Source organism: Lolium rigidum, chromosome 6, assembly GCF_022539505.1.
Source record: "Lolium rigidum isolate FL_2022 chromosome 6, APGP_CSIRO_Lrig_0.1, whole genome shotgun sequence".
NCBI classification, from domain to species: Eukaryota; Viridiplantae; Streptophyta; class Magnoliopsida; order Poales; family Poaceae; genus Lolium; species Lolium rigidum.
Genome location: NC_061513.1, coordinates 131711221 through 131729020, shown reverse-complemented (window position 1 = coordinate 131729020; position 17800 = coordinate 131711221). Strand labels below are relative to the sequence as shown.

Sequence of the window (17800 nt, the reverse complement as noted above, 5' to 3'; positions counted from 1 at the left end):
GGACAAGCAAATCAATCAAACTTCTAGCTAGATTCTTATAGTCCAATTATCATTGAAACCCTCTGGAATCTTCCAACTTGTGTAGGTACGGTCCTATGTGGCCCTTACGGACTAGAAAGTGCCAGGGTAGGATACTATCCATTGTTGCATGCCCTACTTAAGACTTAAGACAAGACTTGACAGTAGAAAAGTAAACCTAAAATAATATGTAACATTCCTTGTTATTGAGTGCTCCATCATATTGTTTCGTAGACTCCACGTATCTGATATAAGAATATCTTTAGTACAAACGACATGCCCTTGTGTTTAGAATCCAACCCTCCGGTTCATATTAATTGACTCTAATATGGATGTATCTAGACATATTTTAGTTCTAGATACATCCATACTGAAGTCAATTAATATGAATCGGAGTAGCATATTATGAGATCTGAGTCATTGTTTCATTCCTGGTCAAGCTTCCACCAAAAGATGGAATACAAATGAATTGTTCGAAGGAGAAGCCATGCCTATTTTGAGAAGCGCTTTTCACAAACCACCTAAAAAATAGGTGTTTGTTTCGGTTTTTGCTTCTAGGGAAGCCCACATGAAGAATGCCTTAATCCATTTGTCAAATTCTCAGTCCTTACGGCTGCCGTGTTCATTAGATATGTACAATTATATTAGAGATTTTCTAAGACAACTATTAATTTAGTTTGCCACCAAATACCTTATGTGTTTTAATGGCTTGTTTGTTTTATTTTGCAACTTAGAGGATTTTTTGTTAGTTTGCTTGTTATCATTTGTAGGAGGTTTGTTAGGAGGTGAAAATACATTAGAAAGCATACCACAACATCAACTTCGCTTATATAACTAAGGTGGTGCGCAATATTTTGAAATTCTTTTTTGTCGTTATTATTATTGCAGAAAGATTTGAGGTGGGAAGATAGATGGTGGTGCACATTAAAAAGCCTAACACAAACATCAAATTTGCTATTTTTTAAGGAATAATAACAATGTTATTTACGCTCCTGTCACTGCTTTTTTCTCTACTAGATAGTTCGTAGTATGTTATACTAGGTACTAGCCAATGTCTACCTCAAAAAAAAAAAGGTACTAGCCAATATCTCTATGGTGTCTGGAAATTTCATGTTACATGGAAAACCGACTCTTTACAAGTCTCCCGATGGTAAGATACAAGTTACAGCCGGAACTGACAATACACTTCTTTGTTTATTTCCAGAGAAATTGATTTTTATTATTATTTGGATAATTAAAAACATATATTTTTAGAAAATAAACACACATCCATGTCCATGTGGATCATCACTCATTAGATCTCAGCTTAGCCGAGCCCACCAACATCAAGCAAGTATCCAGGCTTCCACTAATCCCGTCAGCGTCTTCTCTGACTCCCCGCCCTGGCTTATCGCCTTCTTCGCCTGGCGCATCGCCGCCTGCGTACGCTCCCTGCTCACCCTCCCTCCATCAGAGTCCATCATCCACTTCACCTTCGCTGCCACCTCCCCGGCCTCGACCACCTCCTTGTCGTATCCTTCCACTGCGACTGCTAGCCCAAGCTCCTTCTCAAGGAACACCCTGTTCATACGTTGCTCCGCGTAAAGCGGCCACGCCAGCATCGGCACCCCCGCCATGATCGACTCCAGTACTGAGTTCCAACCACAGTGCGTCACGAAGCCACCCACCGCGTCGTGCATCAGCACATCACGCTGCGGCGCCCACGACTTGACGACCAAGCCCGTGTCCTTGGTCCTGTCTAGGAAGCCCTCTGAGAGGAGGGCGACGAGGTCTGGCTCCGAAGGATTCTCGAACTTCTTGGTTGGGTCATCGTTGGGAGGGCTCTTTACGACCCAAAGGAAACGCTGCCCGCTTGCCTCTAGCCCGAGCGCCACCTCTCTGATCTGCTTCACGCTGAACCGGCCGAGGCTGCCGAAGCAGAGGAACACCACGCTGTCCTTGGGCTGTGTGTCCAGCCATGCGATGCACTCATCGCCACGCTTCACACCCAGCTCCTCTGACTTTATCAGCGGCCCGATGCAGTAGACTGGAGGGATCGGGAGTCCAACAGGTGTGCAAAGCCCGGCCACGATGGCCTCGATGGCCCGCGGCTCGAGCGAGCGGAAGGTGTTGGCGATGATGCCCTGGGAGCGGCACATGTCGCTGCACACGTTCACGAATGCCATGTAGGCTGCGTCATCACGGTCCAAGATTGGCAGCATGGCGTGCGACGCCGGAAATGAGGGAATTCCAGGGACATGCACGAGCTCCTCACCCATGTCCTGGAAGTTTGCAGTGGTCTTAGAGTGCATGACCGGGAGATGCAGAAGGACAGCCAGGACCTCGGCGCCGGAGGTGAAGAAGAAATATACGGGAATGCCGAGCTCGGAGGCGACGTGGCGGGCGACATGGCAGAAAAAATCGGCAATGAATATGTCCGGGGAGATGCTGACAAGGAAATCACGCAGATGCGGATTTGCCGCGCGGGCGACCTCGAAGTTTAACGTTTCGATGTGCCTGGATTCCACGTGTGGGAGCTTGACCTGCGGGAGACGATGGAAGGAGATACAGGGATTGGCAGCGGTGACCCCGGCGAGGAAGGGCCCTGTTGCGCTTGAGCCGGTGTTGTGCGGAAGATCGATGACCACAATGCTGACCGCGAGGCCGCGGGCGACGAAGATCTTCCCGAGCTCGATCATGGAGACAATGTGGCCCATGCCCGGTGAAGGGTAGAGCACCACCAGTTTCCGGGGCGCCATGGTGGTTGCGGCGGCGTCCATCCTGCTGTTGGCAAAAGATGCCTTTGCTCCCGGGGGTGGACGCTGTGGTGTGTGTTCAGTGTTGAATAGGAATGGTGGAGTTGGAGATGCATGTCCATCGAACCGTATTTATAGAGAGGAAGCTAGCCTGTCTGGCCAATACGCTTGTCTAGCTAGCGGCAGAAATCCTGCACATGTTGCTTTGCTAGTGCTTGTTATTACCATCTTTTCAAAATATAAGCATTTTTAGAAAAAAAAAATCCAGAAAAAACCATTTATATTTTGAAACGGAGGTAGTACGAAAGTTTTCGTTACCGGTAAGAAAATGCTATTACCATCTATAACCGGATATTAGAAGCACCCCCCACAAATGCTCATTCCGAGCAAAAATAGTTTTAAGAATTTTTTAACTAGGCCCTCGGCAAATGGTCATATCGAGGCATTTGAATTCAAATATTGGATTTTTCGATAACCGGAAAGGTGACACCCCTGGGAATTTATTTCCATTGGAAATCCAAATCTTTGCTTCTTATTCACACTTCCTGAATGATAATGCAATGTAGCCGCGCGTGGAATGGTTGGACTTGCATCCTACTTCGACCCTTCCAAATCGCCGAAAGCCAAATGCATGGCACCAAACTTTCTTGCCTCTATTTGACAGTTTGACGATCAAGGCTGTGTGAACCTGGATGCTCATCCGACCACAATATCACAGGACTTCCAACGAAATGGATGTCGCAACGTCAGCGATGACAAATGGAACAATTCAGGTCCCACCTGTCACTTGGTATACGTTCCACCAGAGCGAACAATGGATGATTTTACGTGAAGATCCGCAGCCCTATGGCGATGATGTCATTGCTTGTGTATTAGTACTACTACTGTATAGCAATTTCTTTGTCTGCGGCAGATATATTTATGATGTTGTAACATACTAGTTGCCGACTTTTGTCACGCCGTGCCGTACAGATTGCTCGATATGGCCTATCCCTGAATACACAACAGTCTAGACCGAAGACTCAACTGTAGCTTGGGCTACAGGAGCCCGTTTTCTGAAAAACTAAAAGCTTCATCTATCACTGGTAGAAAAATGGCCTTTAGTCGCGGTTCGCAACTGACATTAGTCGCGGTTGCGCAACCGCGACTAATTAAGCGCGACTAAAGCCCCCCCCCCCCCTTTAGTCGCGGTTGCTTACGAACCGCGACTAAAGGCCCGTCCACGTGGGCGGCTAGCGTGCGCCTGTGCGAAGGACCTTTAGTCGCGGTTGGTGTCCCCAACCGGGACTAAAGGCTATTTCGTTAAATTTTTTTAATTCATTTGGGTTTCTATTTTTTTTTCACTCCGTTTTTTTTCTATTTTTTTTTTCAGAATTTCTGTTATTTCGGTTATTTGCATAGCTTAGTCTCTATCTCTAACTACACTTATCTCTAGTCAAATTACTTACTCGTGGTCAAACTTCCCGCTCGGTCACCCATCCTCCCACTACTCCACCTCTAGCACGCTTAACTTCCGAGTTCCTTTCCCATCCCTCTTCCAAGTGCTTCGCGCGCATGTTGTTGATAGTAGTATCATATCAATCCTATTAACATGTTGGTCGATGTCACATTTTTTTATTGTTTGAATGTCAAATAATTTTTTTCATAAACAAAAATAATGATGTAATAATAATCGTGAATAAATAAATAAACATTAACTTTAAATTTTTATTATTTTTAAATTTTTTATTTTTAAAATATTTTTTTTTGCCAAACCTAAAACCTGAAAAATTGAAAATCTAAAAATTGGGTAAAAGTAATAGTAATCTTTATGCTGGATGCAATTAATAATTTTATTTTTTTGAAAAATTTAAAAAATATAAAATCCATAATTTATAGCAAAAACTAAAATCTTCCTGCTTCGTATTTTCATTTGGAATTTTGAGAATCTAAAAATTGGCTAACCGGGTAAACCCCGGTGAATTCGGATATAACTTTTTCTCAGAATTTTTTGATATATTATACGTTTTTTTCCGACGTCGTATGCAAAAGTTATTGCGGTTTTACCATTTTTTAAACTTTTTTTGCAAAAAAAGTGAAAATTCGAATTTCTTAATTTCTCCGAATAGTAGGTTGCATAACATACAAGAATCTGAAAATATATTTTTTAATTTTCTATCATTTTGTTTTGTATTTTACAAACCAAAAAAAGGCGATCCACGGGGGGGGGGGGTGCAGGGTGCGTGGGAGAAAAAAAACTCGGAAAAACCTCTAGTCGCGGTTGGGGTCACCAACCGCGACTAAAGGGGTACCCGACTAAAGATTTTTCCGCCGGATGGGATCCCCTTTCGTCTCGGATGGAGCATTAGTCGCGGGTTGCCTCCCGAACCGCGACTAAAGCCCCCTTTAGTCGCGGTTCGAATATTTCCGGGACTAATGGGGGTGGACGGAAGCCTCTTTATCTACTAGTGTGTACACACTTCAAGAAATTCGGAAGAAAGTATACAAGTACATATAGATGTCTAGTATGTAGTTCAAGACTTTACCAAATTATCTTTGCAGAGCTCCTGCCGGTTGCTTAAAAAGGTAAGAAAAGAAATACAAATGTCAAGACCAAAATCGAGATTGATTGACGAGAGAAGTCCACTTTACCCCCTCAAACTTGACTCAAGGTTCAGTTTGCAACCCTCGAGTTTATTTTGGTTCAAGTTTTACCTTGAACTTTAGAAACCGGTCAGAATACACTCCTTTCTCTGCTTTAGAACCTCTGCGGTTTCTTTAATAAAACCGTATGTATGTACCTCCTCATACATGCATGCTAGGGCAGTTATACCAAAATCAACGAATGCACATTTGTATGATCTCAGTCAACAAGAGCATAATCTTTTCTCGTACCGCACATGTGAGATCTTCATACATGTATGAGTATGTTTAGTTAAAATACCAGAGAAACCTAGCTGATGTGTCTATAAACTTGGCTTAAACCAATTAAACTGTGAAAGGGATGTATTCCAAATGGTTTTTATAGTTTAGGGGTGAAACTTGAACCAAGTAATAGTTGAGGGTTGTAAACTGAACTTTAGAACAAATTTAGGGGGTAAATTGGACTTCTCTCTTTTATTGACCTATATAGAGCAACATCTTAGCTGAAGGGGTTTGCAGCCACCTCCTTGATCCGGGCACTATTCATGCAGCATGAACAGTGCCACCTTTTTCCCATTTTTTTACTATTCTACATTATTTAAAAAAAGAGAGTAACTTTTGCAGAAATTCGTTGTTAGAAATATCCTACAACAATTTAATTACGCACAAATAATTTTTTACCGAAGCATAATTCTTTAGAGGTTATTTTAATTTGTCGGGTTAACTATTTCGTAGTAGGTTTTTCACCAGGCCTATTTACTTATTCACCACTTTGCTGCGCTCTCATCTATCGTGACTTTTTAAAACTTTTCAACATTTCTTTTTCAATGTTTTAATAGTATATTTTCGTAGTAATTCGTCGGTACAAATATTCCATGGTAGTTTAATTACTCATCAGTAATTAATCACCGGAGCGTAATTCTTACATGGTAATCCTAATTTGTCCCGTTAACTATTTCGCGGTAGTTTTCCGTGAGATGGTAGCTACCTATAGTTTGCCTAAATCAATTTCCACGTAGAAATCTTTAGCGTCAAAGGTAATTTGCCAATGTCTTAATTTTCCAGCAGTAATTCTAAAAAATTCCAACAGTCACTGTCGTTGCCTAATCGACGGTGCCCCGGAGGAGGGATCCTCACGAAGGGAGAAGAAGTACGGGTCATGAGCTATCGGGGCGGTGTACACGATTTACCCAACTTCGGAACACGCTGCTCGGAGGCAGAGTCTACTGCTGCTTGTCTGGAGTTATCTGGACGCTTTCACGTTGTTATAATGAGTTGTGGTTGTGCCTCTAGAGCTCCCGGGATCCGGCTTATAAAGGCTCTAGAATCTAGGGTTTCTACGGAGAGTCCTACACAGAATGCAATCTTGCCTAACTACGGAATATTATATTGCCATGCACGCCAAGGATTCGCCTACTACCTAATATGTCGTACTGGATAGAGCTACCCTGATGGGTCTTCCCGGATCCGACTTCAGGCACATGTCGGTTGGGATCCGGCTCCTTGTTCCTGGGCAAGACTTCCTCCATCTTGATCAAGAGCAACTGGGCCGCCCGATCGGCCGTATGCCAGCATCACCGTATGTTGGCCACCCGGACTTGCCGGATCTAGGCACTATCGATGGTACACCCATGAAGTATACCCACAATAGTAGTCCCCATAGTTCTCCGAGGTTCACCATATCTTCTGCCTTGCTCGAGCCACTGAAATCTCCGGCTAGCTTCCTAGAAGTCTTGGAAATCTTGAAGAGCTCTGACTTCATGAAATTCCTTTCTAGCTCAAATGCTGGAAAGTCTTCTATCCCGCGGGATTTCATCCATCGACCAAATTTTCAAAATCGTTCTCCGGATTACTATCTCCCAGAAATCACACTAAGTACCTGGAAGTTCCCGGATCCTCCAAGGGGATCAAATAGTTCCTCCTAACCAGGCGCCAATTTCGGGTAATTCCAACGGTAACATAATCCCTTGGACGAATTTACCGCTAGGGTTTAGGACACGTGTCTTTCATCCAACGGTGCGACACTTCCGTTCCGACCACAGGATGTGGAGCATGAATATCACCACCGCAGGTTTTATCTTCCTTAACCCTTTCATTCGCCCCCTCGCGTCGCTCCCAATCAAGCGCCACCTCTGAGCTCCCGCCTCCGCCGCGCCGGACTTCCGCCGGAGCTTATCTGCCGCACCGTGTTCTTCGCGTGTTCTTAAGTCCGATGAGCCACTACGCTGAAACCTCATCGATGGCAGCTTCGACCATCGCGTCGACCATTGATGGTACGAACTCCAGCTCCATGCTTGAACGGAGCTCGTAGGGATGAACGAACGAACTAGCTAAATTTCGGCTAACTTAACTCAAGCTAGCTTCTTTGTGCAGATGTCCTCTTCTCCTCCTCCTGCTTAGTTGGAGCCAATCATGGCGACGCCTCTGTCCTCCGCCCCTCCTCCTCTTATTCAAGTCTGGCTGGATCCCTCTCATGGATTTGACAAGACCATCGAAGGTACATCCACCGATCCGGCCGAGATTGCCAGAAAGGAGCGGTTGGAAAAGAAGGTTGACGAAGCCGTCGCCAAAAAATCTAAAGCCTGGACCCGCGAAGGCGAGGTGAAGGGACAATGGTGGCCCTGCACCGCCACTGAATAAGAATTGCAAAGCATGGATGTGGAGGGCTTCCTGCGACCCGGATCCTGGCGGGTGGTTCCAGGAGCTCCATACCCGGCGCCCGAAGGCGGAGAATGGGTGCTGGTGGAGCGGGGCTTTTCGCTTCCGCCGAGTGATTTCTTCTCGGAAATCCTCAAGACTTACAAGCTCCAACCGCACAACATCTCCCCCAACAGCATCCTCGCCATCTCCAACCACATCACACTCTGCGAGGGCCACCTCCGGATCAAGCCGGATTTGGCTCTCTTCAAATTCTACTTCTCCGTCAAGGAGACGGTTCCCTGGTCCTCGGCGCTCACCAACTGCGGCAGCGTCACTTTCAAAATCCGCCCAGGACGGATCTATCCTCACACAGACCGCCATGAGTCTGTGAGGTATTAGTTCGGCGGGTTCTTCTACGTGAAGGAGACGGGGGTTCTAGCAAGCACAAAGATGATACCTCCCTTCAAAGATGGGCCAGCAGCCGACACCTCCGCCTGGAACGCCAACCCACACATCTCGGACTTCCCGGAGATTGAGAAGATGGCCAGGTGGATCTCCAAACTGGTGAGCTCCAGGTTGTCGGAGTAGGATCTAATAATGTCTTGGTTCACCAAGCGGATCCAACCTCTGCAACATCGCGAGCAGTTGATGTGCTCCTATGGCGTCCGCAACCACAACATGCACGCCACCAAATATAACTTATCTTCTGATGCCCTAGACAAGCGGCACCGGGTCAGGATAAAGATTCCGCGTGACGTTCAATATCACGTGTGCAACCATGACATCTACACGGAGGGCGCTGGTCCTTCGGTAAGAGTTTTTCCGGCTTGACCATATTTCCGTTTCATGCCTGCAAATTTTTCTAAGGACATTATCTCTTTTTCTTCAGTTTGACTCACTTGAGGAGAAGGACCTTGGGTTCTTGCTCCAGACTCCACACACCGGGACGTCCAACCGGGAGGGCGCGTCACACGCGGAAGAGCCCGAAGCAGCTCCTCCCGCCAAGCGGAAAAGAGAGATTGCTTCCGACTCCAAGGCCAAGCATCCCCGCGAATCCCCTAGCGCCAAGACCACCAAGAAACTTGAGAAAGACAAGCTCCGCCTCAAGGAAATCGACACCAGCAGCATCAAGCAAGGCGAAATTGAGCAATTCTTCGCCAAGTCTGGGTAATGACTCATCTTCCGGCTTGGCTTTTCTGCGTTATTTTTTAGAACTGCAGATTATCTTATCTTTTGCATTTTCATTTAACATGCAGCAAGGTTGCCAATGCCAAGCCCAAGAAGAAAGCCAAGCCATCTCCGACTTCGATGCCTATTACACTCGAGGTTGAGGTCCCTCCAAAGCCCTCGTCATCAGCAGTTCCGCCAGAGAAGAAGACGTCATCCAAATCGATGATGACATGGAACAAACTCTTGACTCCGGCAAGGACGCCTCCTCCTCCAAACCTGTTGCTGAAGAACAAGTGAAAACCTCGGCTGAAGCTCCGGCTAATGATGCCTCAAAGAATTTAGAACTCGCCCATGCTACGCCCGCCACTCATCCTCAGTTCTTTCCGGTTCTCCCAAAGGCTCCCCTTCATTAGCGCTATAAAGAAATAACAAACTTGATGAGAAGTCTGGGGGAACCCGGAGACTAAGCAGCAAGAACTGGCGGATCCGGAAGACTCGCTCCGCGTCTTCTTTGTGAAGCACAAAGCCGTTCGCCAAGTAACACTAGCCCCCAAGCATTGGGTTATTCTTTTTCCTAGCAAAGAGCTAGGATGATGCTTTAACTTGTTATTCTTGTATGACCGTTCTATGTATTGGCGGAAACTCAAAATTTCCCAGCACAATAAAGATTTGTCTTTGCGCCCAGCCCCCCAGATTTTGAGTCCGGATAACCATTGATTCATGCATCTCATAGAACACTCACTTGCTACGTGATGATATGCGCAAGGTGATGCTAGAGCAGAAGAGTCTGATCGAAGGGCTGAGCAAAAAGGAGGTGGAAAACCAGCAGACGATCGAGATCTTACAGGATCGCCTCAAGACTAGCCAAGGTATCTCTTTGTCACGCGTTAGGTTCCGTCTTTTACTTATGTATGCAAGTAACTTTGAACTAAATGACTTTTTCGCGTCTGAGAACTTCTCGCAAAAAGACCCTCAGTTTATGAGATTTCCGCCCAGCTCAAGACGTTGCATGCCGAGCATGAGTCTCTCCAAGCCACCCTCAAGGAATCTCAACTTAATGAGACCAAACCCAAGAAGGAGCTAGAGACCAAGCACGAGCAAGCCATGTCGGAGCTGAGAGAGAAGCTGAAACCAGCAAAAACAGAGTCAAGACTTTGGCATCAAAACTGAAGTCTTCTGAGGCGGAGGTTGTGGCCATTGACAAGATTGTCTTCCGTAAGAAATGGTATGTGCTTATGTTTCCGCCATAAATCCATCTTATCCCATCTCTTATCCGGAAACTGAACAAACTGCTTGTGTATGCCAGCCTTGCTTGGATTTGAGCGTAGAAATGATGACAAGCTCACCCGCGCCGAAGCTTATGTCAATGTCGGAAACGCCATCAAAGATCTAATAGAAGCGTGTCGGGGAATTGCCGTCAAGCTATCCTTGAAGCGTGCCCGCACCAAGGTCATAGACACCATGACAAAAATGATGGCTATGGTGCCGGACATGATCAGGGATTAGAAAAAGTCTTCCTCCCGCGGAGCCGCCACCCATGTCCTGGTTATGCGCAGGGCACATTTTCCGACAATGGACTTTGGAAGCATGGCTCGCGGAGTTCCCAAGGCCACAAACGTCAAGAAGCTCATCAAGGAAGTTAGCGGATTCGATACTCTCTTCTCCTCTCGTGTTAATCACGAGGTGTGGTATGAGAAGCATGATCTTCCGGTTGGCTTTTCTGAAGATGATGAGGAAGACGAAGAGGAGGGCTCTGGGTCAAGCGCAAGTCCGTCTGGCAGCAGATCCGACAAGGACAGCACCTTCAACGCCTCCGAGGAAGACAAGCCGGATTATTCCGGTTAAAACCTGGAAAAACACTGAATTGTATCATTTTAGCCCCTTAGAGGGTTTTGTAATATGACTTAAACATATTTGAAGTAGCTAGGAAGAACAGTGCATGCGATGGGAGGAAAATACTTATCATGCTACCATTTAACTTATCTATGCAAGCAAGTGCTGGCTTCTGAATTTTCCGGCTTACTTGCTTGGCCTTCCACGAGCCGGAAGACCCTTAGCCAGAAAGAGCTCGGCGATGGCGATGGATCCTAATGGCAAATTCGTCAATAACCGCGAAAATAAGCCCCTAGCCTTAGGTGCCAGAAGTCTCTACTGGGAATCCACAAGTTCGCAACAAAAAAATGCATATTCCAGAAAACTTAAGCTTATGTCCTACTGGACGATTTTGAAAATCGCAACATTAAACACGCCTAGGCGGAAACATCCAGCTCTCCGTCGGATCCAAAAATGAACAATGAAAGGAAGTAAAAGACTCAAAGGGTGAACCATATGCTTTATTCATCGATCATGTATCGTAACTATTACAATGTATGTAATGCAGAAAATTGCTAAGTGTTGAAAGGATGTAGTTGTGCTATATTCCAATGACAGTTTGTTTCATCGTATATGTCACCCGGATCCTCCCTCTTTCGTTTTCGAGATCAATTTGCCGGTCTATCCTTTAACTCACGAATATCAATGAGGTAGTAAGATCTGTTACGTAGCACTTTTCTCACGACGAAGGGTCCTTCCCATGGATATTGCAACTTATGCTCTTTCAACTGCCGAAGGCGGAGAACCAGATCACCCTCCTTAAACGGGCGGTTTCGAACTCGATGACTATGGTAGCGTCGTAGTTTCTGCTAGTAGATACTGCAGCGCTGGTCTGCTAAGTTTCAAGCTTCTTCGAGTAGGTTCACGGATAGCTGTCGAGTCTCATCTGCATTTTCGTCATTGTAGGCGGAAACTCGCGGAGAATCATGAATGATGTTGGAGGGTAACACTGCTTCAGATCAGTATACTAGGAAAAAAGGTGTGAAACCAGTTGATCTGTTAGGGGTTGTTCGTAAACTCCACATAATAGCATCTAACTCCTCCTCCCAAGCTTTGGCTGCACGTCACAGCGGTTCTTCAAGGTGATGTTTAAGTCCAGCTAGTATAAGGCCATTGGCTCGCTCGACCTGCCCACTGGATTGTGGGTGTGACACTGAGGCAAGGTCAAACCGGATCCCCATATCATGGCAGTGCTCCTTCAGTTCTCCCCGCGTAAAGTTTGTGCCATTATCTGTGATGATCCTATGTGGGATGCCGTATCTCACCACGAGGCTGCAAACAAATTTCAGTGCCGTAGCACCATCGGCTTTTCTCACTGGTTTAGGCTCGATCCACTTGCTGAACTTGTCAACCGCGACCAAGAGGTAATCAAAACTACCAGAAGATGATTTTTCAACTTTCCGACCATATCAAGCCCCCAGACCGCAAACGGCCAAGTGATAGGGATGGTCTTCAGCTCTTGAGCTAGAGAATTTGGCTGTGTAGCATAGTACTGGCAGCCACGACAGGTTCCGACTATCTTATCAGTGTCAGCTGTTAGCCAGAAAAATCCTTGTCGAAATCTTTGCAACGAGGGACCTGGGAGTGGCATGATGCCTGCAATCACCAAGGTGAATCTCTTTAAGAATTGCAATTAATTCTTCATTTGAGACACACTTTTGGAAAATTTCGTTTGCACTTCTCTTGTAGAGTTGTCCATCAATGATTGTGTAAGACCTTGCTTGTCTGACGATCTGTCGCGCGAGGACTTCATCCTCCGGCAACGTCTGATCGATTTGGTAGTCCAGTTAAGGCTTGGTCCAAGCCAGAGTGATAACCATCACCTCCTTGGCTGGAGATACTGCCACATCTGGGTTTTCCGGGTTAGCGCCCTTCACCGAGGGTGTCCGCAAGTGCTCCTGGAAAATTCTGGGCGGAATTGGCTTCCTGCCGGATCCGAGCTTGGTCAGCATATCTACCGATGTGTTATTGTATCTCCTGATGTTCTTGACTTCGTATCTGAGGAAGCACTTGGAAATCTCGTCAACTTCATCTCTGTAAGCCGCCATGATAGAGTTCCTGGCGTTACATGTTCTGGCTACTTGTTGTGCCACTAGGTCGGAGTCTCCGCAACATATGATGTGCTTGATCCCGATCTCCTTTGCGATGCGCAGTCCATGTAGTAGAGCCTCATATTCTGCCATTTTATTGGTAGCTTCAAATTAAATCTGCAGAACATACTGCAATTCTTCTCCGGTAGGTGACTTCAGGGTAACTCCAGCCCCCGAGCCTTGATGTTGCTTGGATCCGTCAAAATGCATGACCCAAGCCTCTGGTTCCGGCACAGGTGTGCCTTCCGGTGCTTCAGTCCAGTCGATGAAAAAATCCGCCGAAATCTGAGACTTGATTGTAGTCCTGGCTTTGTAGTTTATGTCGAAGGAAGAAAGTTCTATTCCCCACTTCGCTACACGTCCTGTTGCGTCGTAGTTGTTGATGATAGTTGACAATGGAGTTGTGCTCACAACTGTCATGGGATGCTCCTGGAAGTAGGGTCTCAGCTTCCGGCAAACTAGGAACAATCCATAGGCTATCTTCTGAAAGTGAGGGTATCTCCGTTTGGATTCCGTGAGGACCAAGCTAATATAATAGACGGGTCGTTGCACTCCACACTCCTGTCCTTCTTCCTTTCGCTGCACCACGATGATGATGCTGATGACTTTGTTAGATGCTGCCAAGTAAAGGAGCATAGGCCCCGACTCTTCTGGAGCCGCCAAGATAGGTGGGGAGGCGAATATTCTCTTCAACTCCTGAAGTTCTGCATCTACTTCGTCGTCCTAGACAAATTTGTCTGTTTTCTTCAGTAACTTGTACAGGGGTAATGCCTTCTCGCCAAGACGACTAATAAATCTATTGATTGCTGTGACACAACCAGTTAATCTTTGTACATCTTTGAGACAAGTTGGCCTTTTGATGTTGAGGATGGCCTTGATTTTTTTCCGGGTTAACCTCAATTCTTTGATGAGAAACAATGAATCCAAGGAGTTTTCCAGCTGGTACGCCAAAGACGCACTTTAGCGGATTTAACACCATGTTGTACCTTCGGAGATTTTCAAAGATCTCCTGAAGATCGCTGATCAAGTCGGATCATTTCCGGGTCATGATCGCAATGTTTTCGATGTAGGCGTGCACGTTCCAAACAATCTGGTCCTTCAGGCACCGCTGCATCGTACGCTGGTAGGTGGTGATGTCTACGCACGCTTATATTCTTATAGACAATGTTGGGCCTCCAAGTGCAGAGGTTTGTAGAACAGCAGCAAGTTTCTCTTAAGTGGATCACCCAAGGTTTATCAAACTCAGGGAGGTAGGGGTCAAAGATATCCCTCTCAAGCAACCCTGCAATTACGATACAAGAAGTCTCTTGTGTCCCCAACACACCCAATACACTTGTCAGATGTATAGGTGCACTAGTTCGGCAAAGAGATAGTAAAATGCAAATGATATGGATGAATATGAGTGTTAATAACAATCTGAAATAAATATGGCAGCAAGTAAACATGCAGTAATACTGTAAAACAGTAAATAAATGGTGATTCTATGTTTGGAAACAAGGCCTAGGAATCATACTTTCGCTAGTGGTCACTCTCAACAATGATATCATAAAGGAATATAAATATAAGCACTTCACTATGCTACTCCGAACTACTCTCCGGTTGGATAACGAGCACTAATTCATCGTGTAGGGCTGCAAAAGCAAACCTTAAACATGTATTCCCAAGTACTAATGAACACCCACGCTGCACTTTGAGCATTCATAGGAGGAACTAACACACCACAGTTTCATAGAGACATCCAACTCAAATCATAATTCAGTGAACAAGGATTGTGTGAAATATAGCCTAAGCGACCCACACGGTGCACACACTCCACCTTTACACACGTGGGACAAGGAGTCTATGGAGATCACATAAGTAAAATCCACTTGAACAGCATAACAACATCTAGATTACAAAGCTCATGGTCACATAAAGATCACACCATGGGAGAGAGATATAAACCACATAGGTACCGGTAGAGCCCTCAGCCTCGGTGGAGAACTACTCCCTCCTCATCACAGGAGTTAGCAATGGCAATGGAGATGGCGGCGGAGTCGATGGAGGTGGCTCCGGGGGCAATTCCCCGTGCCGATAGGGTGTCGGAACAGAGACTTCTGTCCCCCGGATCTTTGTCTGTGACAACAGCGGAGCTACGGAACTTTTCGTGAATGGAGGCTTGTATATTTAGGGTTTTTGCGTCGGGAGCTTTATATAGGCGGAAGGGCGAGGTCGGTGGAGGCATGGTGGCCCCAGACCACCCCTAGGCGTGGGCAAGGGCCAGGCCGCGCCTAGGGTAGGTCTGGCCACCCTGTGGCCCCCCTTCGTCTCTGCTCTGGACTCCGTCTTCCCTCCGGAAAAAATATGAACTTTGCCTTTTGTTTCTTCCAATTCCGATAATATTTTCTGTACTACTTTTTTGAAATACAAAAACAACAGAAAACAGAGAACTGGCACTGTGGCATCTTATCAATAGGTTAGTTCCGAAAAATGCATAAAAGTGCCACGAAGTGTAAATAAAACATATAGCAATTGGTGTAAAATAAGTATGGAGCATCAAAAATTATAGATACGTTTGCAACGTTCCCCAAGCTTAACTCCTGCTCGTCCTCGAGTAGGTAAGTGATAACAAAGATAATTTTTGAGGTGACATGCAACCAACACAATCTTGATCAAGCATGTAAAGCATTGTGAGCTGGGATCTAAGTACTCTAAACATAGACATGATAGATATAATTCAATAGAACTTAGCAACTATGTTATAACATGAGAAGTAACTCAAACAAACGATCATGAATAATAGTGCATTGAAAGCAACTGTTTGTTTATAAGCATAGAGTAAACAAAACAAAGTGGTACTCAACATGTCCTTATGGATTAGCAAAACATAAATGCTAGGACACGTTCAAAGTTCAGAGGGTGACTAGATACAAGTAATTTAAGAACAAGCAATACCACAATCATGAATCAATTAATAATAATTTTGGGACTATGCACATTGCACTAAGAATGACAACTATGCTCTCTTAATTGGTGCATAAAGTAGAAGATGAAGACTCAACATAATAGTAAAAGAGAGACTCTTTGCAGAGTAAGCAACATAAACAAGTTTTATAAACCTTCCAAAAAGTATGGTACTTATTAGCTTTGAGCTCTCATTGCCCCTATCATAAGCATCTTGAATGATTAAAGTTAATGTGAGACAAAAATGAGCTATATTCTTGCAAATTACAAGTTGAAAATCTCATGCCCCTTGAATGCGAGTACCTAAACCTCATGCTACTCAACTTAGGTCACAAATAAGTTCTTGTCATTGTAAGTATACATGTATCATTGAGAACCGCCAATGGGGTACCTCTTGCCCGATGATATGGAGGTACTCTTGTAGGAGAAATCCCATGCCAAAATGACAAGACAAACAGACAATGAGCATCTCAACAATTTTTTATTTACTATGGGTATAGCTTTTTATTGAAAATACTTCATAGAATGCTCACTATGATTTAGCTGTAAATTTCCACCATAAATGATGCATGGCTTAGATTAGCGGCTCAGGCGTTTCTCTAACTCGTATACAAACTCCATGTACTTACAAGTTTCCATTTTATTTCGCACCGCTAGGCATCCATAAACAAAAGAACATGACCTCAACTAAATATAAGTTCAATGTCGAAAGTGTTTCCCATGAAAGCATGGTTATACTAACTCCCAACTCGCAATTTACAAACATATAAACTTCATAAGATAGGCACAATGATCAAGTTTATTAAATGCAAGAAAGTAAATGTGCCATCAAGTTCATGAGAGCTTTACTGACTAATTTTCTCATACCAAAATTTAATTTGGAAGATAAATAAAAACATGATGAATATACTTGGAATAGCAATACTGCTACTAAGTAGATATGGTGGACACAATTGGTAAACTTTGTTTTTTAGTGGTTTGATGCACGAGTAGAGTTCATACTCAGCACAGGCGAAGGCTAGCAAAAGATTGGGAGCGACCAACTAAGAGAGCAATAATGGCCATAATCATGCATAGCGATAAAATATTATCAATGAAAGCATAAAGTGATATTACAAGTCAAAAACTAATTGATCATAGAGGCTTTAGTTGACTGGTTATAGTCATAACATGGTATAAGCATGCGCCAAGTCAACCCAATAAAGCATCAAAGGAGAATACCACAATATTATGCTTTTATGATGGAAACAACACATGATTCTTTCAATGACACATTATGCACTCTCAGCCAATTGAGACAAGTCATGCTACAACAATAAATACTAAGCATATGACAAGAATAACATCCAACATGACATGTCAAAGTCTATGCCACATTCGTAGACAAGCTTCCTTTTGCATCACTATAGTCACGAAATATTTTACTCGTATCCAACACCAATCAACTAATGTGAAATAACTATCAGAGATGAAATACATTATGGACCAGAGAGCTAATCATACACAAATAAAAAATATTAATGAACTCTGAACAAAATTCAAGTGAAAGAACAAGAGCTAAACGCAGTACTAGAAAACTAGAACACTCGCAGAACAATAAGAGCAAAAACTAGAGCGTTATATGCAATGAAAATGAAGCGTGTCTCTCTCGCACGTAAGAATGCTAGGATCCAACCATATGCTACAGCAGAAAAACAGAACTAACTAAAA

The 17800-nt window shown here is 44.7% G+C and overlaps 1 protein-coding gene across 1 annotated transcript; it reads right to left on the bottom strand.

Moving 5' to 3' along the window:
• Window positions 1-1296: 1296 nt before the first annotated feature.
• On the bottom strand, window positions 1297-2777 carry LOC124668241 (phloretin 2'-O-glucosyltransferase-like). The gene has a single exon (XM_047205415.1). It carries the CDS (start codon window positions 2775-2777, stop codon window positions 1344-1346), a length of 1434 nt encoding a protein of 477 aa, XP_047061371.1. The 3' UTR covers window positions 1297-1343.
• Window positions 2778-17800: the final 15023 nt, after the last annotated feature.